The 25211-nt window shown below is 38.8% G+C and overlaps 3 protein-coding genes across 6 annotated transcripts; 2 read left to right on the plus strand and 1 right to left on the minus strand.

Moving 5' to 3' along the window:
• Positions 1–1850: 1850 nt before the first annotated feature.
• LOC129242592 (uncharacterized) lies at positions 1851–13447 on the plus strand. 4 transcript variants are annotated; one of them, XM_054879340.1, is made up of 6 exons: positions 1851–2197; positions 3142–4261; positions 4336–4484; positions 9785–10064; positions 12697–12951; positions 13175–13447. In XM_054879340.1, the coding sequence occupies exons 2-6, from the start codon at positions 3410–3412 to the stop codon at positions 13253–13255; spliced, it is 1617 nt and encodes a 538-aa protein (XP_054735315.1). In that variant the 5' UTR covers positions 1851–2197; positions 3142–3409; the 3' UTR covers positions 13256–13447. The 4 variants fall into 4 exon arrangements, with proteins under 4 accessions (XP_054735315.1, XP_054735308.1, XP_054735322.1 ...); XM_054879333.1 differs by having other exon boundaries at positions 3272–4261; XM_054879347.1 differs by having other exon boundaries at positions 3285–4261.
• Positions 13448–15949: 2502 nt separating this feature from the next.
• LOC129242615 (ADP-ribosylation factor-like protein 3) lies at positions 15950–22263 on the minus strand. The gene is made up of 5 exons (XM_054879373.1): positions 22179–22263; positions 16969–17097; positions 16735–16866; positions 16400–16636; positions 15950–16307 (listed from the first exon to the last, which is right to left on the minus strand). The coding sequence occupies exons 1-5, from the start codon at positions 22179–22181 to the stop codon at positions 16269–16271; spliced, it is 540 nt and encodes a 179-aa protein (XP_054735348.1). The 5' UTR covers positions 22182–22263; the 3' UTR covers positions 15950–16268.
• A 362-nt stretch (positions 22264–22625) lies between these two features.
• LOC129242605 (RCC1 domain-containing protein 1) lies at positions 22626–24644 on the plus strand. Its single transcript, XM_054879361.1, has 4 exons — positions 22626–22734; positions 22807–23341; positions 23404–23479; positions 23537–24644. Exons 1-4 carry the CDS (start codon positions 22653–22655, stop codon positions 24008–24010), a joined length of 1167 nt encoding a protein of 388 aa, XP_054735336.1. The 5' UTR covers positions 22626–22652; the 3' UTR covers positions 24011–24644.
• Positions 24645–25211: the final 567 nt, after the last annotated feature.

A 25211-nucleotide genomic window follows, 5' to 3' on the forward strand; every position in this document is an offset into this window, starting at 1 on the left:
AACAGGTGATTATCGGACGGCGCATCGGATGGCGGGTGGGGTAGGATTTCCCATTTTAGTGTTTCCAGGTATGTTTTAACAGAAAATCGCATGAACTGGAGTTGATACCGATCCCCAGTGATGGTTTCGCTTGGTTTTAACAGTTCATTATAAATAACACCAACTTGGTCCTACCAAATATGTACATAGCATAAACTACGCAGCGTGAATAATCGGCCGAGGCAACGACGTAGAAGCATGACCGAGCAGTCCCCATGACTTTCTTATCTTTCGATTGCTGTAATGAATCCATTTTTCGTCACCCGTCACGATGCGATGAAGAAAACCCTTCCTTCTTTGCCGCTGGAGCAGTTGTTCACAGGCGAAAAAACGACGTTCAACATCCCTTGGTTTTAACTCATAAGGCACCAAAGCCCCCTGTTTTTGAATCATTCCCAAAGCATGCAATCGCTTGGATTGGCGGGTAACTCCTAATACTGAAGGAAGCTCTTCTTGCGTGTGACACGGATGCTCATTGAGCAATGCCTCCAATTCAGCGTCTTCGAAGGTATTTGGCCTTCCTTTACGCGGACGGTCGTCAACATTAATAATCATTAATCGCCGTCATTGAAGCGACGGAATCAATCTCGCCACGTTGTTTCACTTAAAGCAGCATCTCCATTAACTTTTTGTAGCTCTCGATGCGCTTCAGGTGCCGTTTTTTTTCGAATGAAAGAGGAAAATCAACACTTCCCACAAATGACGATTATTCGGCACAAAATCAGCCATTTTCACAAAAGCAAAAGTATATGATACCAAAACAAAATCACTAATGTGACACAACAGTTTGTTTACCATATGTCTAAGCTTGGTTTATGACGTTAGTTAGGGTTATGTTAGATGTTATGTTATGTTAGTTGCGTACCTAATATTTTTTTTCTTATCCTACCATATGTTATTATTAAAAAAAATTAGTTTGAAATTATAAACAAAAAAACATAATTCGTTTTAATTTTTTTCTGTTTTTTAATTAGATTAAAAAGTTTTCTGTTTAGTTTTAAATATATAGTTTTTTAATTTTAAAATTATATTTCTTTTATTTTAAACATTGTTTTTTTTAACACAAAAGAATAAAATAAATTTAAAATAATTTTTGTTTGTTCCTATACTAGTTTTTTAATGGTTAATATTAGAAAGTATCATATATGTATGTGTTTTCATGGCAGGCATATTTTCGGAAGGAATTTTCGCATCTTGTCATATTTCAAAAAAATCTCGTTTGGAGGCCGATATTGTATCTAAAAAGTTAAATTTTGTAAGAAATTGCAGAAGTAGCAGCTGAATTTGATTATTTACAATTACAATGAAAAAAAAATTTAACTTTAATACGTTTGAATTTCATATGTTCCATTGTCTGTAAGCCCCACATCAGCTAATTTGACAATTTGAAGACATTTAATTAACGATAAGAAAAAGAGAATTTTGACCTTTAACCGTAGCAATAAGTTCGCGTTTCACGTGAAATGGCTGTCAAAAGCCATACAAATTGCAGCGCCGTGAAATATGCGTGAAATTTCGTATGTATTTCACGGCAAATTAGTACTCAGTTCACGCCGCGGAAACACCGCGCAACAGTTTTTCACACCTATTTAAATTGCACATGCCATTTAACATTGAGCGAAAACTGACAGTTCGTTTGCGACTTAAGTTTCTTAGTTCCTATATTCCGAAGATTGGGATTCTCGAGCGAAACGTCTTTGCAAAGTGTAAAGTAATGTAAAGTGTAAGTAAATTTTCTTTATATTTTTTTCTGTCAATATATATTCATCTGTTTTAATTTGCTTAAAAACATTTTTCTTATCGAAATTCGTCAATTGCTTCTGGGGCGATGCTCTTAAATTTGTCGTTTTTCTTCATTTGACAATCATTGTTGTTGGTAAAATTTCACGGCTTTAATTACACAAAAGTTTTGATTTGTTAATGAAGAAGAATTCGGTAAACAGAATAAAAATGTGGGAAACCTGTGTGACCTTTTAAAAATTGTGTGAAAAAATAATAAAATAAAAATAATTTCGACGCCTTAACACAACTTTAAATTTTAATTGAATCCCATAAAAGCCGATCATTCGACTACTGTGCGGCGGCCGTCTCTTTATTTGCTACTTTTAGTTAAATATCGCCAAAAAGTGCCTTGGGAAAACTGCTTCATGCGGAATAAGTAAGTGTGAAAAAGTTCTACGCCAAATAGTTTCACAAAAAAAAAAAATATTGTCTAATTTTTATGCCGCCAGTGTGGTTTTACCCTTTAAACCAAGGCGAATCTATTAAAAGTGGTGTTGGTAAATCAGCTGGGTTGTTTTTTTCTTTCGCCGTGTCCATGTGGCTGTCAGCTCAGAATGAAAAAAGGCGAATTCATTATTTGTTTTCGAGTTTCTCAATACTTTGCTTTGACAATCAAACGTACAGAACAGTGTTGTTGGTGTAGTGCCACCATCTTTAATGAATGCACCTTGCTTTAAACTAATTCAAGACTAATTTTTCTCACATACATTTTTTCGTGACTGTCCGCAACAATGTGGAAACCACTGTACACTCTTTATAAAAAGAGGCCCAAATTGCCAAGAAGCGACATTCTGAAAGAAAGTAGGCAAACCACAAATGAAGCAAACAACCGGAGCCACTTTAAGTGCTTGAGTTGAGTAGAATCGGCTTGAAAAAGCGCTTGCAACACAACTATACAACCGGGCACAGGCACACAATTCCATTTGCGTTAGCACCAAGTTGAAGTGAAATATTGTTCACAGCCACAGTGCCGAGCACTGACGTGTACCTTTGCTGTCGCCAACAATTCATCGGCAATTAACCAACAATGAATTCTCAGCACCTGGCGTTCGCCAAAGTGCAATTCCACTCAAGTTCAGGCCAACTAACCAGCGCTGCTCGCAGTTTGCTAACTGAGTCTCGCGTGTGGCTGAGTGTTTTTAGCGGCCCAAGAAGTGTTTCTCATTTACCTGTTGAACAGTGGAAAGAAAGTCTCTATGAAACTATAACGTCTTTGTGCGGTGCAAGCGCTTAGCAGTAGTTTGTCTTCTTGCCAACTAAACGGATGCTTTAGCGCATGCGCGGTGCTAATTCTTACATATCTTCAACATTCATACATAGCTGACTAAGTAGCTGTTATTACGTACTTGTTGTGTTTCTCCATTTGCGATTTTTGGTGCCACAAACGTAGCTCATAAGTCTACATACACACATACATATCTGCTTATTCATACGGTTATTACGTTTGTAGTTGTTGCGCGCAGTCGCGGTCGACCGACGAAAATCAGTAGCGTGTGGCAAGTCTAAAAAATATAAAGCTTTGGCTTGTGCGTGCGAATTGTGAAAGTTAATACCAAAATTGTCGTGAATTTGTAGCTGCCACTTCACCATGTTGCTGCTACGGAAAGCGGTTTTTCTGCTCGCACTGCTTTGTGTGAACGTATCCTTCACCCACTCGGCGAACCAACAGCAAGATGACTCGAATCCACTGCTCGATATGGCCTCCATGTTCATACAAGAAGCGTTGAACAGTCAAACGGGTAATGGTGGTGGGGGTGCGGGCGGTGCAGGTGCAGGCGGCGGCGCTGGTCTCGCAGGCGTCGCTTCGCTGATAGGCAGCTTCATGCAGGCCAATGGTGGCGGCGGCTCTGCCGGTCAAGGTAAGGCGACCGCGTCCGGTGCCATGCAAATCCTGTCCGGCATCGGCAGCTTGCTCGCGAATGCGGGCCAAAATGGTGCACGTTCTGGTGGCAGCGCCGGTGGTTTTGATCCCGCCATCATCGGCAACGTTCTCGAAATGTTCACAAACAGCGATTCAGATGCCGATGATGCGGGCGCTAATTCACGCAGTCATGGCGGTAATGATGCAGGCATTGGCTTGGATTCTATACTTCAAATTGCCTCGGTGTTCATGAATGCCAACAATGGTGGCGGCAGCCAGCAGCAACATCAGCATCATCAGCAGCGTCGCTCTGCGGACAATCGTGCAAATATGCGTCAGAACGAAGTCGATGTAGATTCGGAGGACAATGGTGGCTTCATGAGTCTCTTACCCTTGGTCATGCAGGCAGTTAGCTCGTTTGCGGGACCTGAGGGACAACAAACACAAGAAAAGCACAAAGGTCATGCGTGGGTGTTGCCGCCATTCTTGGAGCATTTGCATGTGGTGTGGGATCACTTCTCGAACTCGGAACTGGCCGATGCGCTCTACGAAAAGTCGGGCGTTAATAAGATATTGAAGGTAGGTTTGTTGCTGCAATGATTCGTGGTTTGAGTGGTTAACTGATATTATTTCTTTTACTTTGTGATCTTCAGGGATTCAAGGGCCGCGATGGAAAATTGGACTATGACAAACTTTTCGATTCGCTGAACAATCAGTCGTTCCGTAGACGTTGGATCAAATCGGCGACACTCTATTTGGCCGATTGGGCCAGCTATTTGGCAAATCCGGAAGTCTATCTCAAGTAAGTGTTTCTCAATTAGATTTCGTTGCTTGAAACTATTGGAACATCGGTTGGCCCATAACTACGAGTTGGCTGGCAAGTAGGCGTGACATAAAATTAAAAAAAGTATTGCTATGACTATTTCTTTGCACGCTAATCAATCCAGGCTGGATTACTTTCTTACTGGGCTCTTCCGAATACAGGTGTTCTTGTGTCTTGAAGAAATTACAGTTAGCCCAGCTGATTAGCAAATTCGCAAACAACTCACATTTCGCCTGAGCGCTTGAGTATTTGCTTAGCTTCAGTGGTGGCTTACAATTTACTCATTCTCTCACGCCTAAAAAGAAAATAGAGAGCGCCGATTCTTTCGCAATTGAGCACGCAGTCGCATTTCTTTTCATTGTTCTCGCATTGGTATTTACACATTTTCTCCGCACCGGTTTTGGATTTCTTCATACATTTCTTCTGTCTTTTCGACTTTGTTGCTTACTCATACAAGCACACAATTTCGCTGTTACCAAAGTGTTGACCCACATTTCGACGTGCCTGTTAGATATGCTGCGTTAATGGCTTGGTCCGCCTCTCATGCATGACAGTGCAACTAAATCAGACGTGCGTCTCCAACGTCTTCAGCCTAGTGCCTTACTTTGTCACCGAAAGCTGGGCTTTGGCATTACTTTAAGGCGTTACCGTTATTCGCTTGGCGTCATACTTTTTATTACAATTAACCAAAACTGCAAATAAGAAAAATAAATATTTTCCTTTTGTCACGATTTGCTCAGCGAGCCGCTCTGAATGAAAAGCAGTTAGACCCAATGAGTTCTAATTAAGTGTTATTGTTGTATGGAGGAGATTTTGTTATTATATTATCGAGCTCTAGGTAGGGAAATAAATATTGTGCTATTTTTTTAATAATATCCCAAAAGAAACTCGCACCTAGAAACTATTTTTGTATATTTTGTGATAAATATTTTTCAGTAATCGTCTTTTGCCTTAGTACACAATTTTGCTCGGTTTACCAAAATTAGGGAATATTGTTTGGAATGGTGGTAATAGCGGCTTAAATGGCCTCAAACGGCCCCCCCAAGACAGTCGGTTCTACGTTACCGGAACGACCCAGATTTATGTTCGGCTGAGGACTATCGCTCCAGCAGCATTCCCCGTACATTTTTGGGGAATATTTATGCTGCTACAACAACAACAACATTCATGATTTTTTTTTTTTTTTTCAAATATAGTTGCGAGAACAGATATTTGTGGCGAGATGCCAAATCAGGTGAATGTGAAGTTGAATAATAACTTTTCTCACGATTCACCTACAACTTTTCACTAAGAGTCGGCGGATTATCGTTGTCTGTCAGCTTGTGTGACACAAATCTTATAGTGTTTTCTTCCGTCGAAAAAAAAAAATGTTTTTTCAATAGATGCCGACGTTTACGAAAATATTGCCACACGCCCGAACACGAAAATGTTGCGTATTTCGGATAAGAATAATAGTAAAAGTGTTGTATCTTTTTACTGGAAGTCTTTAAAAAATTTCGGGCATGCAGTTTTATAGACCATTGAACTTTAGTACAAATAGGTGAAGTCCAAAATAATCAAGACTGAGCTAAAAAAGAAACGACAGGAGCTTTGTTCTGATAACTTCGAGTTTATTTATTCAACAGTCTCATCTGGCCTCGATACATTGTTTTGCGCGATTTAAAAGCTTTTCGAAAGGATGTTTCAGGTCGTTGATCGGAATGTGCTTCAGGATGTCGGTACAATCCTTTTGGATGTCCTCTACGGACGCAAAACTTTTTCCTTTCATCGCCAAATATGCACTTTTTCCGAATAGGTAGAAATCATAGGTAGCCATATCAGGCAAATACGGTGAGTGATTGATGGTTAACATGGGATTTCTAGTCAAAAAATCAGTCAGAAGAGTGGATCGATGAGATGGTGCATTATCATGCAATAAGTGCTTGCTTACTCCTTCGCGGTATTTAGGGCGAATTCGCCGAATGCGATGCAACAAACGCTTCAAAATGCCAAGATAGAATATTGCATTGATCTTTTGGCTCGTTGGCACGAACTTCTTGTGGATAATTCCCTTGGAATCGTAAAAACAAATGAGCATCGACTTGATTTTTCACTTCTTCAAACGCGATTTTTTGGGTGGTGGCTCGCCTGGGGCCTTCCATTTGGCATAGTTAACTTGTGCGGATTGAAACGTGCTCAGACCAGTAAGCCCAAATGATCAGTTAAAATGCGATAAATCGATGTTTTGGAGATATTTAACTCCGATTCCATGAATTTCCACGTTCATTTCGGTTCATTTTTGATAAATTTATGAACAATTTGGGTGGCCCGTATGTTCATTGTTGTTTACGGCCTCACAATCATCTCTGAAACGTGTAAACCACTCATGAACTCTGGCACGAGATAGACAATCAGCGCCATAAAATTTTTTCGATTCAATTCAAATGTTTTGGTAAATGTTTTACCGATTTTAATCAAAATTTGTATTAGATCTTTGTTCGAAACTCATTTCTGTACCGATGACACAAACATACTGATACTTTAGACGCAATAACTTCGCTTCCACTGAACCGAATGTCACCAAGCTTTCACTGGAAGTAAGCTAGGGATGTAACTTCCAACGCACTAACTCAATAAAAAGATGGCGCCATCAAAAACATTTTTATGTTGCCAGTCTTATTTATTTTAGACTGCACCTCGTATAAAGTGCAAGTTTCAATTGGTTATAAAATTATGTTGATTTTTTAAATTTGTTCGGCTGACGGTGCTGAGTGTTTTCTTGCATATTAAACAAATGTGGAGTAGGCATTGAAAGGAGAAAATCCACAAGACTTCGGACACGGTCTCAAAAGTTCTCAAAAATCAGTGTGATTTAAAAATCCGTGTGATAAAACTGCATCCAAAATTTTTTTACAAATTCTAAGTAAGAAGATTGAAAATTTGCCGAAATTTTACAATTTTGCCAACTGGTGTAAAGTCAGTCTTGTCTTTCAAGAAATATAGGCAGGGGATTCCTCCAGCTGCACCAAACAGTTGTTTTCAATGGATTTAATAGCGGTTTTCGAATGGCTTTGGGTTACTCTTCAGTCCAAATACGACAATTTTGCTTATTGACGTAGACATTAAGTAAAAAAAGGCCTCATCGCTGCACTCCATAAGTTGGCTTGAGCGCGCGATGAACACTTTTCACAGAGCACCGATTTCTTAATACAACTGCACGATTTGTAAACATTGTCGAGGAATAAGTCTTTCCATGATGAAATGTCAATGAATACTGAAAAAAATTATGTATTTAGTTTGACTGTAGTCACGCGTGATCTGCCCCCTATTGGAAAAAGTGCGTACAATCTGATCACCCTTTATTATATTTTGTGAGGGGTTCGTTTATTGGCTATGGATCTGAGATGCCTCGTTAAAGCAAAAACTTCGCATTCTTTTACTTTAAATTTTTTGGTGCTTTTAGAAAATATCAGGTCAGTCCATAAGTTCGTGCGTTTTTTAAAGGTGGTTTTAAAATGAATAAAAAAGATGCTTAAAGTATTTATTAATCAATAATATATTTTCCTTCATTATTGACAATGTCTTTCCAACATTTAGGCAAACTTTTAATTCCCTGCTCAAAAAATTGCTTGTCCTTGGAGCCAAAATACACTTCGATATCCCTTTTTTTAGCTTCTTTTAAGGAATAGTTCTTGTTCCTCATATAGGATTGAAGTTCACGGAAAAGGTGATAATCACAAGGTGCAATATCCGGAGGGTATGGTGGATGCGGCATTAGCTCCCATCTGAGCTCGTTCAGCTTGCGGTATGAGGTCTTGCATTGTCGTGGTGAAACAAAACTTAGCGTCTATTCACTAAAGACGGTCGATTTTTTTAAGTGCCTCATACAGGTTTGATAGCTGATGGGAATAATAATCGACAGTTATAGTCTGGTTTGGTTCCAGAAGTTCATAATAAACAATACCGGCCATATCCCACCAAATCGACAGGAGAATCTTCTTGAGGTGAAGGGTCGGTTCTGGTGTTTCATCTTTATCTAACCATTGGCGCTTGCAAACAGGATTATTGTAAAGGATCCATTTTTGATCACCAATAATGATGCGGTTCAAAAAACTTTCATTTTCAAGCCGTTGCAGCAGCTGAGAACACACATTCACTCTGTGCTAAAGGTTGGCGACGGAAAGTCTATGCGGAACCCATTTTTCCAGCTTTAAAACCTTTCCTAACTGAACCAGGTGCCTGTAAACTGTTCCATGCGATGAATTTAACCTCTGAGCTATCATATCGACTGTCAAATTTGGCTCGAGCAAGGCGTCGGAGTTAAAGACTTCAGGACGACCAGGACGCGGGGCATCCTCCACGTCGCAGTTACCACTTCGGAATTAATAAAACCACTTTTGCGCAGTCCTTACACTCACGGTATTCTCTCCGTGAACAGTGTTTATTTCTGCAGCAGCAGTTGTTGCATTTTTACCACTTTTATAAAAACAAAATACAAAATATGCCTCTTATACGCGGTCAAAGATTCCATTTTATTTTTTAACAACACGTGCTTCTATCCGCGACTGAAATCACTTGTTGAATGCACAATATATCAAAGAAAATATAAATAGTTCCGTTATATTCCGCTAATAATTTTTTATATGCAAAAATCGTACAAAAGTCAAATTATGGGTCAAATACGCACGAACTTATGGACTGACCTGATATCTAAGATTCTACATATTTATTTATCAGTGAACCTACTCTTCTCAAGCAAGCACCAGAAAAGTTAAATGAAAACTAATTTCGAATGTGCTCTAAATATCGAAACCATAAAAATTCCAATTGAAAATGAGCATTTCTAATTTAAATAGCCAATGTCTATGCAGTAAGTAATATTGCAGCATATACAAAAACAAAGTCAACCAAATGAAAAAAAAACAAAATAACACAAAAAAATTAAAGCAGCGTTTCTTCCATGACAGAGCAAACCACAGTCACAAAGTCACAACCTTTTATTTCCCGCTGGTTAATTTCACCATTAAATCAGAGAAACACTTTCTAGCAGCCAATAAATGAAAGGGAAAAAGCACAAAATATCTTTTTGGTAGAATGTGCGCAGTTCAAGTTAAAAAAATGTAGTTATTTACGTACGTACTGGCTTTCACTTTGTTTGCGAGCAGGTCGCGAAGCTTCCCTTTATTATTTACGCTCATTTACTTATGTATGTGTGTGTGTGTATGCAGTGCATATGTGTCTTCCCTTATTCACAGTTACCTTTAAAATATTCTTATCTCTTTTTCTGTCTTTCCACGCAGATATTTCCAGACTGCGCAACTGATGTTCAACGGTTTTCTAAAATCTCAAGGTTATCCAAAGACTACCTACTTCGATCCCAGTCGCGCCAGTGAGACCATCTCGAATTTGTTCGATCATGTGGCCAAACATCACCTCAATGTGAAGATCGACTCTCGTCAATATGTAAAACCGGCTGTGGGTTATGCCAAAGAATTGCTGAAATTGGGTCAAGCGCGAGGCCTGCTGCAGTTCAATGCTACCGAACTGAGTGACAAATTAACCGATACACTCAATTTGGAGGTGAGTAGAAGAGTGAGAGGTGATGTGATTGTGATTATATGTGCCTACTAGTATAACACTTGGTATATGTCGAGGAGAAATCTGCTCTGGAGAGTATTTGTGCATGAAGTGTAAATATTGAATAATGACCTTAATACTTGTGGGTAGAGCAAATAATTGTCGAGCGAAATAATAGAAAATAATAGTTAAATAAGTCGAAGAAAATTTGTAACCTTTATTGTATAATAACGATAATAGTGGCAATAACAATAATAATGTGGCGCATCTAAGCATAATTTTCACGGTATAATTTGCAGTTACAAACGTGCTGACTGCCAGCTTGTAATATAAATTTAAAATTTTCCTGAGTACTAAACTTCATATTTTGTTTCGTTGGCATGATAGAACGAAAAATAATGTCAAAAAAGTGCAAAGGGCCTAAAAACCTAGAAAACTGGAAAATTAACCCGGCGTTCGTCGTTACTGGGTAAAAAATACCACAGAGGTAATAAAACAACTTATTTTCTACAAAATATCGTGACATGCCGCTTCAAGTACTTTTCTGCATAGAAACAAAAATCGCGTTCCCTACTTAAAATAAATCCGGAATGGCTCCAGAAAATTCAGAATATAAGTTTATAAGTCAAAATTGATATTATCGCCTTCAAAGTACTCCCCATCAACTGCAATGCACTTAAGCCAGCGTTTGATTCAGCTCTTGAAAGTGGATTTCTGGAACATTAATTTCGAATTTCATCAGAGCCGTGTTGGATTTTTCCATTACTTCCTTATGGCGGTCCCTGTAGTGTTTTTTTATTCCATCAAACAGAAAAAAATGCATGGTGCCATATCAGGTGAATTCGATTGCTGTTGTAAGATGGATGGTATTTGTTTCATTCTTGGTCAAAAATTCATGGATACTGATGGCACTGTGCGTATTCATGGTGCAAAATCCATCGCAAAAAAACGTTTGCCGTTATTTGGTGTTTCATAACCGGAATATAATTTCTAATAAACAATTAATACCATCTCACCAATTTGGATTTCGAGAAAAACATTCAACGATAGATCATTCAACGATACATCGTATAGTACACATCATAGAAGAGACCATAGAAACAATCGAGTGTGTTCAGCAATATTCCAATAAAGCCAATAAAGCAAATAAAGTGTGGCTTTGATAAAATGTGGTCTAATCCGCAAGCTCAGAGCGATGCTCCCATATCAATATACTGCGCTATTGGAATCATATCTCACAGACAGATAGTTTAGAGTGAAACAAAGCCAAGCATACTCAAACATTAAAAAAATTGCAGCTGGTGTACCACAAGGCAGCATTCTTGGGCCAGTACTGTATTTGCTCTATACTGCAGATCTACCTGTTTCAAATACAAGTAAGATAGCCACTTTTGCTGATGACACGTGTATCTTAGCCTATGGAAATAATGCAAATGAATCAACTAGAAAGTTACAGCCATCGATAGACGAAGTTTTCGCATGGACTGAAAACTGGAGAATCAAACTAAATGAAAGCAAGTCTGTTCACGTAGACTTTACAAACAAGAAAATAGCCTATAACCCAGTGAAAATATCATCTGCTACTGTTCCGTATAGTAATACAGCAAAATATTAGGGTATAACTTTGGATGCAAAGCTCAAATGGAAAGAGCATGTCAAAATGAAAGCAACTGAAATTAACTTAAAAATTAAAAAAAAATGAAATGGTTAATTGGCAGAAAGTCTACATTGCCAATACAGAACAAATTATTAATATACAACCAAGCAGTTAGGCTGGTATGGACATACGGCATTCAATTATGGGGATGTACCACTAAATCAAACATTGAAGCTGTACGACGCCTGCAGAATAAGATTCTCAGAGACATGGTCAACGCACCTTGGTATGTGCGAAATCACGACCTGCACAATGATCTGTCGGTGAAAAAAGTCGCTGATATAATCCCAATTCTTGCAAATAAGCATGAAACCAGGCTGAAAGAGCACACACACCCGGAGGTCAGTGAGCTTACCAAAACGGTCTGCACAAGAAGACTTCGAAAAACTAAGCCACGAGATTTAGTCGCCAACACTGCATAATTGTTTGTAAAATATTTATAATTGTTTTTAAATTTCAATGTTAAGGATAGAATAATGTTACTTGTTAGCTTAAACAAGGCGTAATACCATGAAATGTATACAAATTTTATAACGTTTCAATAAAAAAAAAATAACCGGAAATTCGTCTCCGGGAACTTCTGAATGGTAGTCATGCACCAACACATTTCGTTACTACGGCCAACGACTGGCTTAGGGCCAGATAAACTAGCACTGAAAATCTGATATTGATTCAAATTTTTGTTAATTTTTGTTTTTTTTTTGTTTTTCAAAATTTTTACTGTTCGCCAAATCTAATTTTGATTTTTCATTCCGATTTCGGTATTCAGTATTAATAGTTTTGACCTTTCAATTTTCGACTTACTGCACTGTACCGCTTGACTAATTAACTTAGTTCGCCAATCTATTCCATTTGTCTGTTAGTGTCTGGACTATGCTATTTATTTGTCCAAAATCCTAAGAAAGTCATCCAAAAAGCACTGGACTTTGTTTCATTAATACATTTTCTATTCTAAAACATGCTTCTTCTTATTTGTAGGTCATCGAACCCGTGCTGAAAGTTCATCGCGCCTACAGATTTATCTTGAAATCGCCGCAATGTGACCGTTACGTGCTATGTGAATTGAATTCGCCCGAACGGAATGCAGCTGGAAATGCGCATGGCCTTATTTCAGGTGTCAGTCCGAAAATCGTGAAAATTGGCAGCATGGGAGCGTCCATATTCATTAGCACCGAAACTGGCACACCGTTCTGGACATTGTTTGGTGTGATAAATGCGCCCGAGAACTGCGAGGTAAGTACACATGAACGTGCATTATATTAATTAGCACTTGGCGATGCCAGAAACGCCTCTAATTTATACAAAGAATATAACACAGTTCCACGTTTTATTGCGTTGATTAAATAAGTTTGATAAAGATTACAGTTACTTTTCTACCTACCACATATTTGTAAATAGCTATGTTTTAACTTGTGTTTGTGTGCGTGTGTTTTCTCTCTTTATCCGTTCTTTGTAGGTCAAGTACCCAGTCGATTGTAGCGGCTTCCATGAGGGCGAGGCTAAAGTGACCACTGAGTACGTGCACAATGAGTTGTGAGTATAAAATGGCAAAAAAAGTGGAAGCTGTGGATGTGATGTTGATCTACAAAGCTGCGATCGGAATGTAAAATGATTGTGGCTGCATAATTTTAGTTAATGTTAGTTAGCTTTTTAGTTATATTTAAAAACAAAATTTAGCCTATATTGAGAGTATAAAACTAATATATGTACGTGTAAATGTATTTAAAAAATAAATTTTTTTTGTCATGGTGCAATAATTGGATTTTCAACATAGACAATAACAATAATTTAAAATCGGTGAAGTATTATTCAAATTAAATAATATTATCAGGTCTTCAAATTTACAAAAGAAGTATTACGAGAAGCAGAGGAGGATGAAGGCCTGCTCCTCCGCAGAAGATATCAAATCGATTGCTTGCTGGAAGAACGACAGCATTCTTAGGAATACTAGAGTCAGAACATTTTTTTGTCATGTCCAGGATTGCATTGGGGGTTTGTAAAGAGTTTGAGAACTTGAATGATAATACAAAACAGAAATATTGGTGGAATGATTATGTTTTTTAAATCTGATAATTTCATGGCATTTATTTTTTGTAAATGACATCCGCCATACGCCCTCCGCAGGTACGAGCTACATGGTTCATTCGATCAGTCCAAATTTTGATTACCTTTTAGAATAGATTTTGCGATTGTTAACCTGGCTGTATGGCCAGTTGCGCCGTCTTGTTGGAACCAATGTTGTCGTTGAAGTTTAGCTGATTAAATTTTGAAAACAAAAAGTCAGCCAGCATGGCCCGATAGCGCTCGCCATTCACTGTAACGACAGCTCCTTCCTGCCACCGAACATACTTATTATTTTCATAGTAAATTTCCACAATTTGGAAGCGTGCTCTGGCCTTAAACGATTCATGATGACTTGCCAAACCTTACTGATCAGAAATCTCAGCACAGTTTGCCATCCTCAGCTGTCAAACCATGGTTATAGATATCGACAGTTCTCGTGCAGCTAAAAAAAATACCTGGTAATATATCTAATCTGGGGCATGCCTGATATCATTGATGTGCCGAAGAACTCTGCGAATCACTACAAAAATGTTCTCAGAGCTACTTTTTTTAACCGCCAGCGAAAATGATTACATCCCGTTCAGAAATTCTCGCACAAATCTTCACCGATGAGACGGTGCATTATCGTCGTCTGTGAGCTTAAGCTTACGAAGACTTAAACTCGGCCAAAATGTGACACACGCGTGTGATTATTTCTCCCTATTTATAAAAAGTTCGTATTTTTGTGAAAAGAGGGTACATCCTTAGACCTGCCATACGTACTGTTACAAATTAAGTCCGTAATAGATATTAAATTATAATACTTTTTTTAATGAAGTTAGTTTTATTTAATCTCCTAAATTTTCATTCGAAATGGTCACCATTTGCTTTTAAGCTTTCAAACGATTGGGCCATTCAGCCCTTGCGGTACGCACAGTCTCTATGGATATTGACGTCGCTGCTCGAACTAAAGATTGAGGCTATCCAAATTTCTGTAAGGTCTTCGACAGGCCATGCTCTCCAATTCTGATCACAAATCCAGAATCTGAACTGTAGTTCAATGGATTCAGATCTGGACTTCCAGACGGTTAATCTTTTGCGGCTATGCACCCAAGAATATTGTTTTTTAGCCACTACTAGGTGGTTTTTGCCTTATGGGTGGGAGCGGAATCTCTCTGAAAGATCCCACGCTCTCCATTGAAGAGAGTAGTGCTCAACTGCTTCGCCACGCCTTTTAAGACATCCTGCTGTTACACTTTTGTCCCGGTATTAACCCCTTTTTCGCAGAAATGAAGAGATGTAGCGCCTATACAAGACATTCCTCACCAAACCACTACAGAGGTTGGATCGTGGCCACGCTGAACCCTTGGAACAACATTTTATGCGTCTTTAGAAGTTTTAGTGTAGATTTTGTCGTTTTGCTTATTAAAAACTTCTCATCTGTGAAAATAATATTTTCATGGCCGTTGACCGCGTGCCCCGAAGAAGCTGCTTGCATCTGTCGAGTCTAATTTTCTTTAGGCCCGTTGTCAAAAGATGACCAGTTGAGCGACGGATGGATTTCATGTGGAGACCATTTTGTAATTAGTCGTGACTTGGATCTGGTCGATACATTATTTTCCTTGGTCATGATTTTCTGTTTTCTACGGGGATTTCTGCGAATTCTTTCTCGAATGGCTTTTATGGCTGCACTGGTTCGAACCACTAGCGGACGACCCCTTCTTTTTCTGTCTGTCTCTCACTTCAGACGTTTGGTGAAAACAATTGAGCGTGCGGTAAACAAACATTCTGGGAATGCAAAGTTTTTTCAGCGATTCGTAAATCTCACTTGCACTTTTGCTACTTTTTATGTCTTGCAATCACTGCAATGCGATTTTCCTTAGCTTTCCACTTCATTGTTAACTGGCGAAATTTGCCACGCAACTGATTATAATTTATGAGTAGCAATGCCGAAAAAAAACGAAAATAACGGAATTTTTTTCTCGCCAACTTGTTCTCGCCGTATGCATTGTAAAATTTGTCACAGAATTTATGGCAATACTAAGTATATTTTGAACTGAATGCCATAATCGAGTACGTTCGATGCCCGTATGATTCAAATTATTAGTACAATAAACAAAACTTGACTACCACAATTTAAGCTTCAACTAATCAATTGAATTATTTTATTATATTTTACTATATTAGCACGATTTACAGGCTTTTGTTAGAGTTTTTTGTTTGTTTTTGGTATTGAGTTTGACGTATTTTATTTTTTTATCACTGAAGACTCACTTCAAAAGTTAAATGATTATAAATAAAATGTATTCTAAGAACTAAAATTATCAGTTAATTGGACACTTTCTTAAATACATACACACAAACACATTTATCTGAGTACTTAAAGAGCTGAGTTATCTGCTATTTCTTGCACAAAAGTGAGTTCATAGCCTAAATACTACCTGAACATGCGTATGCAGTGCATGCACACACACATACCCACACATAAATAAATTAAATAGAGTAGTTCACTTCTTCATATTATTGCAGACCCAATCCATGCCATCCTGCAATGTTAAAAACAGAGTAAATTCATATGTATGTGTGCTGACAAGTAGGTAAATAATTCATTTCTTATTCATTCGTGCTTGCTACTCACTTTGATGCCTGTGCCAGCGACCGCTGAGCAGCCGATTATCTGCCAGGTGCGCTCCTCTAAACGCACTAATTGCACCGCTTCGGCTACCTCAGACGCGGTAAGTGCGTTTGGCAGATCCTGTTTGTTGGCGAACACCAACAATGGCACCTGCTTGAGACGATTGTCCATGAGCAGTTCGAAGAGCTCGTTTCCAGTTTCGGGCAACCGTTCACGGTCTGTGCAATCAATTACGTAAATCTGTGCAGAAAGCAAGAAAGAGGAAAATAAATGTTTTATTTCTTTGCCATTGCCATTTATAATGTTGTTGTTGTTGTTCTTTATGCTGCAACTTTTACCAATACATCCGTGTTCGCAAAGTAGTTCTTCCAGTACGGCCGTATTTTCCATTGACCGCCAATGTCCCAGACATTGAGTTTAAAACCATCGGCCGCCACGGATTTTATATTGAAACCAGCTGTTGGCGTCACCTGTGGCAAATGAGCAAACATACAGACTATGTGCGGACATATGTTCATACACACATAGAAATCGAAGAGTTACAATCGCTATGTGGTTCATAAAAAAATTACCGTAGAAATTTCTTCGGATGCCAATTGCTTCAGAATTGTCGTCTTGCCCGCATTATCTAGGCCAAGTAACAGTATTCTGGCTTCTTTATCGGGGCTGGGGCGTAGTTTTCGTAATAATGATAACAAGCCCTGAAAGGGGGAAAAATAGAAAGTAAAATAATGAATAATATAAAAAGTTGAGAATAAAACTATAGGGATTAAAAATAAATTTAAAAAATTAGGGAAAAATTTTTTCGAAATCGTCCAAGTAAACTAAACCGAAAGTGCAAAAGCTCACTTAACACCTATGCTTACTTTCATTATATTATGGTTATATTGGTTATATTTAAATCATTTGATTTTCTAAGAGGTTTATACTTGGGGGGGGAACAGGGTAGTAAAACTTTTTAGTGGTACATAGTGATTTGGTGCGAACACAATTTCCCTGTATCTTCCTAATTTCTCCTACCGCTGTTGGGTGGCGCAGTGTTCATTATTGGTACTACTATTACTGCGTTTTTAACTGTATATTTGAAATCATAATCTCAGCTCGTGGTCAATAAGCACTGGGAGGATCTTGGATCGATCCCGATGGTTCACAGACGGTTCGGAAACAAATACTGGAGTCAGTGCGAGAATCTATGGTCCCAAGACGAAAATCTCCAAGTCAAATTCCCCAGCGTCTTTCAGGTTGAAATTCAACATTCAAACAACGGTACATATAGCACTGGAATAAAAGGATATAAAATTGTTGATGAACTCGCTATGGTGTGGCGGTAGCAGATTTTCACGATCCAGAACCATACTGTGGTATCAACTGGGCAAATGCTCAACTGGTCGTCTTTTGACAACGCGTTTGAAGAAAATTAGAGTCGACAGATGCAAACAGCCTCTTCGGTGGCACGCAGTCAACGGTCATGAAAGTATTCTTTTCACAGATGAGAAATTTTAACAAGCCAAACGAGAAAATCTACACTAAATCTTGTAAAGACGCAAAAAAAGTTATTTCAAGGGTTCAGCGTGGCCACAATCCAGCCTCCGCAATCTTTTGGTGAGGAGTGTCTTCTAAAGACGTTACATCTCTTCATTTCTGGGAAAAAGTAGTTAAGACCGGGGCGAAAGTATACCAGAAGGATGTCTTAAAAGGCGTGGTGAAGCAGTTGAGCACTACTCCCTTCAATGGAGAGCTTTGGATTTTCAGGCGAGATTCCGTTCCAGCCCATAATGCAAAAAACAGCCCAGCACTGGCTAAAAAACAATATTCCTGGGTTCATAGCCGCAGCAGGTTGGCCGCCTGGAAGTACTGATCTGAATCCATTGGACTACAGTTCGTGATCAGAATTGGAAAGCATGGCCTCACAGAAATTTGGAGAGCCTCAAGCAATCTTTAGTTCGAGCAGCGACGTTAATATCTATAGAAACCGTGCGTGCTGCAAGGACTGAATGGCCTAATCGTTTGAAGTCTTAAAAGCAAATGGCGACCATTTCGAATGAAAATTTTAATTCTGTGTGTGTGCCATTGTAGCCGAGTTTAAGTCTTCGTAAGCTTAATCTGACAGACGACGATAATGCACCGTCTCATCGGTGAAGAGTTGTGCGAGATTTTCTGAGAAGGATGTAATCATTTTCACTGACGGCTAAAAAAAGTAGCTCGGTTGGTTGGTTGGTTGGTTTAAGGGTGACCCCGCATCGGAGTGCCACATAGACCGCAAGTTGGGTCCGTTGTGTTGCCCTAGAGCTCATTATGTTATATGATTTCCCCACCTAACCGAGATTTTTATTGTAGATTTTGGTCAAAGATATTAATTCGTTTCGAGAATTTGATGAGAGATTCGATTTTCAGGTTCGCGAGTACTGAAAGATTGTCAATTGTTGGAGAGCCAAGAAGAGCGAGTCGACTTCTGGCTAGACCGGGACAACTGCACAGCAAGTGTCTGCTCGATACTTCCTCATCTTCGTCCTCGCAGTATCTGCACAGGTCGTTTTGAGGAACCCCGAGCCGACGTGCGTGAGTGCCCAAAAGGCAGTGACCGGTGATGAGAGATATTATATGCCTTAGTTCGTGTTTCGAAAGACTTATAAGGGTTTTTGTCTGTTTCAGATTGTAGGATGGCCAGATTTGTCTGGTCGTAGCGCAAGTAGTTTCCACTTGCCACCTCCGATCAGCAATGCTGTGAAATTCTCGATTAATGAGCAATTTGCATGTTGAGAGCGGAATGTGGATTGTGGGTAAGTTACTAACATTTGATTGCGCAGCTCCAGCTCTTGCGAGCTCATCAGCTTTGCAGTTACCTTCGAATCCACTGTGACCCGGTATCCAGATAACTGAACACACTGACAGAATTCTGAACACTTATCTCGTTAAGAGATAAGAGACAGGATCGAACCACATCTGAGTGGGTATAACAGGAGCTGAGTGCTCGAACGGCCGCTTGACTGTCGGTGAAAAAGCGGATATCCTCTAGTGATATTCTATTTTCTAAGAGAGTTTTCGCAGCATACCAGATAGCGCATACTTCCGCTTGGAATACGCTACAGTAGTCGGGTAATCTAAATGATAGATTGATGTGAGGGGAAGTAGCTCGGTTAGATAAGACTAAAATTAATTGAAGAGTTTGTAGTCAGAACTGGAGAACGCCTGTCGAAGACATAACAGAAATTTGGAGAGTCTCAAATAATATTTGGTTCGACAGCGACGTCAATATCCATGAAAACAATGCGTACTACAGTAATTGATTGTCCTAATCGTGTGAAGGCCTGTGTAAAAGCAAATGATGACTATTTCGAATGAAAATAACCTTTTTTTATATTGACATGATTAAATAAAACTAATTTCATTGAAAAACGTATTATAATTTCATATCTATAATGGACTTAACTTGTAACAGAACTTATGGCAAGACTACGTATATATGAAAAAAAATCCCTATTCTCAGAAGATCTATGTTAATCCATGTACGCATATTGGATATTGCCTGTGCCATATCATCCACAGATAAATTAATTGTTTTGGTTGGGTCGTTCAACTTTCTAATCTGCCCTTTAGAAAGTAAAGACTGATTTTTTAAAACTATAGGAAAGTTTTTCAAAAAAAAACACACGTAAAGTCCAGAAAAATACATGAAATGTTTATTTAAATCGATAGTATAGTCCTTATAATTTAATGTTTGAAGATTATTTCATGCAAATGTTGCCCGCGACTGCGCTTCAAATGGTCCATCCGCTTAGTCCAATTTTGGCATACTCTTTCCAATGTTTCGGCCGGTATCTCACATATAAATGCTTTAATGTTGTCTTCCAATGCGTTAATTGAAGCAGGCGTGTCTGAATAGACATGAGCTTTAACATAGCCCCACAAAAAATAATCTAAAGGCGTTATATCGCACGATCTGGGTGGCCAATTGACAGGTCCCGAACGTGAAATAAAATGTTCACCGCAGTCGCCTCACAACCAGTCCATTGTTACGCGTGCTGTGTGGCATGTGGCACCGTCTTAATGAAACCACATGTCATGCAAGTTAAGCTCTTGCATTTTGGGCAAAAAAAAGTTGGATAACATTTCACGGAAGCGCTCCAGCCCATAAACCGCATCAAACTGTGACCTTTTCTGTATATATTGGTAGCTCTTGCAATTCTTCTGGCTGATCTTCACTCCAAAATCGACAATTCTGCTTATTTACGTCCAATTTTGGCATACACTGATCCAAAAATGAAATTCGTCGCTGAACACGATTTTTCGATAAAAAAGTGGATCTTGGGCCAACTTTCCAAGAGCCCATTCACCAAAAATTCTGCGTTGCGGTAGGTCGTTCGGCTTCAATTCTTGCACCAGCTGTATTTTGAAAGGTTTCACACCTAAATCCTTTCGCAAATTTTTTCACGTTGTTGAGTAACAGAAGTCCAATTGCTGCGAACGGCGACGAATCGATAATTGATGGTCATCATTACACTGGCCGATACAGCTGCGATATTTTCTTCAGTTCGCACTCTACGTAAGCGTGTTGGTGGTTTGATGTCCCATAATGTAAATTTGGTTCTAAATTTAGTCACAATAGCTCGAATAGCCGCTTCAGTGGGTCGAATAAACTGACCATAAAATGGAAGAAGCGCGCGATAAACTTTCTTAACAGAACACGCATTTTTCTAATAAAATTCAAAGATTTGCAAGAGTTGTTCGTTTGCAAGACGATTCATGGTTAAATTATAGGCCAAACTGAAGATGTTTGACAGTGAAACAAAACACGAAACGTGCGTCAGCTGTTTAAACGAACTGTTTAAAAAGATAATAGCTAAAAAATCATCCGTTATTTGACTGACCAATTCTTTTCCAGGTGAAATATGCGGGGTTGAGTATATGATCTAAATCAAAATTTACTCTGTTTACGTAGAAGCGTCAACCAAATGATATGTCGTCTCGGCCTCATTCCAGCAATGCAAAATTTCGCTTCCGGCACTGGACAACTTTTCCGATCTGACCCGGTCTCAAAATCCAAATGTAAGGCACTCAAACTTTGTAGTACTCCTCGATTTTACCCAATCTTTTTTTCATTTCGTCTTTTGCGACATTAACAAACTTAACGCCCTCTCTTGCCCACGTTTTATGGCAAAAACATCATGGATTTATTAAATAGCTTGCGATGGCTGACGCGTGGGGAAAATTCAACTTCTTAAATCACCTTTAATTATTGCTTCATGGTTAACATTATAATTTTCCATTTTTTTCTAATCTGTTTGAATAAAGCAAGTCACTGAAATTGCTCACAACAAATATAACTTTTTAATGTGCTTTGTTTCAAGAGTCTATTGAAGAAATTTAACGATCAATTCTATAACCGGTTTATTAATTACTGTACAATTTAAAACAAATAACGAGGCAATGACGTTTGATGTTGCTAACGACATTAAATTTCACTTCCGCCAATTCTAAATGTTTTCACCACATAGCGCTATGGCTTCCACAAATACAGTCCACACCACTGTGGGCAAATGTGGGCCATGAATATTTTGACAGGGGCAAACAGCTGTTATATTTATATAAAAATTGTTGTTTTGCGGTGTGTTAACTTTCCCATCCGTTGCAGGAAGTTTTTTCGTTTCCGTGACAACGCGCACGAAATAAACAAACTAAAGTTAAAAATTTCACAATTTCCAATGTCGCAGTTTATTGATAAATCCGCTATGTGGTATGTTTCGTAATAATCACATCAATTTACACATTCACAATTACTTGCCATTTCTTGAAGAGATGCTGGAGTAGATAAAAAGCGGGGAACAACTTGCCGCACGTTGAACCAAAATAGTTCCTGTAGAAAATAATTTCTGTACGAGCGCGGATTATTCCAAAGGAAATATAACCGTTTCTATTGGCAAATGAATGTAGACTAACTGAGAGGGCAAACCACGGCCCGTCATACCATTCATTATCTGCGACATACGTATGTATGCATGTATGTGCATGCAGCGGAAGTTTAGCTTACAAGTGGAAAGGGAGCAAAGTAATAGCGAGGAGGCTTGAAATTTGACAGAGGTCGGAGGCGCAGCAGTAACGTTAGCGGTCGTAGGTACAATGGTGCTCTATTTACTATGTTTGAACTGCGTATCTTGACAACCGCGTACTTTGTTTTGTAGTTGATACTCACTAATCTCCGCATGAGTGCGCGTCATCAACTACTTTGGAGAGACGAACTTATTTAGTTTGCAACATAATGTCAATGTTTGCTTTTAGTGGCTTCAATGGATTTGGCCAGTTCGGCGGCGATCGTCAACGAAGCGAAAATACTTTTATAGGTGCAAACGAGATTTTTTGTGTATAATGCTTTTTTCTATGTTTTATAACAATATTTTTTGATTTTTTTTTAGATATATCTTCCGAAAAGTTAACGAACTTTCAGAATGGTAATTTGCTAGTTGCTGTCAGTTGGAGTTACACTGCTTACGCCACAGAAAATCAGCTCGTATTGCGAGGCTTTTTATCTGGTAAACCAAAATCTACAACTTGCATACGAAGTGCAGATATCATTACACAATTGGCCGCTTGTGATAAGTTCTGTCTTGCGCTATGCGAAAATGGCAAATTGTTTAAAGTCCGCCCCGAAATCGACGGGAAACTAGAGGAGGTGAAGATTGATGCCGAAGTGCAAACGTTGCCGCAGAAACGCTCTATTTTTGGCGAACCGCGTCCAACACCGCAGCGAGCAGAACGTTTGCATATTACGCACATCGCGTGTGGTTCCAACATCACCGTTGCTGTTAGTGCAACAAATGCAGTCTACAGCGTGCCCAGTAAAATCCATCAATTCCCAAAGCATTTTCGTGTGCGTCAAATACAATGTGGGTTTGAACATGCGCTGCTGCTTAGCGCCAATGGCGATATCTACAGTTGGGGCAACGGCTTGTAAGTGAATACATTTGTTTCTACCCGTTTGAGTAACTTTATAAATGAAATTGTATTTACAGTCGAGGACAATTGGGTCAGGATGTGCTGCGTGTAGAGGAAACGCCGGTGCTGATAGAAGCGCTCGCGGGCGTGAAAGTAGCTACCATTTCTATATTAAAACACGAAACGCAAACTAAATTCGCTTGTTTACAGATAAATTTTGTAGCGGCTGGAGGCTGGCATAACGCGGCTATTTCCGCTTTTGGCGATCTCTATACCTGGGGTTTCAATTCCAACGGACAATTAGGTTTACGCATATTTAAATCCACGATTTCGGGAAAACTTAAAGAGCCAGCAGTGTTTGTGTTACCACAAATTGTGGAAATACCAGCGTGCAAGTGCCTGCGCACCAAAGATGTTGAGGAAATTGATAGCGCAGCACAGGGAGAGGTCGTAGCAGCGGAATGTGTGCCAGTAAAAGTATTTGCAGGCGCACGACATACGATTCTACAAATGAATTGTGGTGTATTGTTTGCTGCTGGCTGGAATGCACATGGCCAGTTGGGTGTGGGACGTCAGACCGAATATTGTGATGAGTTTGAGCATATAACCTCTATTGAGGGCATAGTTGAAGGATTGGGGGTTTTTTGTGGCGCGTGGAGTACTGTAATTGCTAGAAAAAGTTGATAATTAATTAGTTTCAGATTTAGAGTATTCATGTGTATATAAAATGAGGCTAATACATACTTTGTGAATAACAGTCCCTTTATATGAGTAATGCATAGTTAATTATTATCTCTAGTTTGTACAATAATTAAAGCCTTAAATGTGATAATGAAATAGCTGAGATGAATGAGTAATATAATTGAAATTTAATATGTATGTATGTATGTATGTATTTAATATTATATTTGATTTCTGTGAAATTTAATCGTAGCTGAGTAGAAAAGTTATAAATATGATAAAAAAATGTTTGTATGCACGTTTCTGTGTACGCTTGATAAAACAAATTAAGTTCACTCAGCACTTTTACTCTGTCAGCCACTAAATTGTTTGATTTTCTCGAAATATTTCGGCAACCAGTCATTTAGGCGATTACTACCGTTAAAAATAAATGAATAAGAACATTTTTTAGAATTGAGAATTATGTAAATTAATGTTCTATATTATCTTAGCTGAGGATAAGAAGGACAAAAAAAAATGTTTTTTTCTTGATACTACCCCGTAAAGAAATATAATAGAAAGAGGCATCCGATCAAGTTAGTACAGGGTGGGTCAAATAAGACCTACTAATGTCCAGCAGCAGGTTCATAGTTTGCCTAGCAGTATGCGCAGTTGCTCCATCTTGTTGAAACCACAAATTAGGATACTGCTCCGCCATTCTCCGCAACAAGTTTTCAATCAATGTTCTGTAAGAAGCTCCTGAAATCGTTTCCGGCGTTTCAACCTCATTTTCGAAGAAATATGGACCGATAACTCTAGTGGCCATAACACCGCACCAAACAGTACATTTAGATGGGTGCAACTGATGTTGGTGTGTTGCCCTTGGATTTTCAGAGCCCCACAATCTACAGTTTTATTTGTTGACATAACCATTTAAATGGAAATGCGCTTCATCCGACATCAAGATATCATTTAAAAAATTAATCTGAGTGGCTAATTGTGTAAGAATAGAAAAACTCGATAATCTTAACGCGTTGTGTTGTACTGTAGGGTTCCATAATAAATTTCAACAATTCAATTATAACCTACAAAAAGAGAAAAATAAATATGTCAAAAAATAAAAAAGTTATTTGTGCTTGACATTAGTAGGTCTTATTTGGCCCACCCTGTAGTAAGAAACTCAGCCAAAAGATCTTCTCTAAGAATGAAGATCTTAGTACAATTG

Source organism: Anastrepha obliqua, chromosome 1 (assembly GCF_027943255.1).
Source record: "Anastrepha obliqua isolate idAnaObli1 chromosome 1, idAnaObli1_1.0, whole genome shotgun sequence".
NCBI classification, from domain to species: Eukaryota; Metazoa; Arthropoda; class Insecta; order Diptera; family Tephritidae; genus Anastrepha; species Anastrepha obliqua.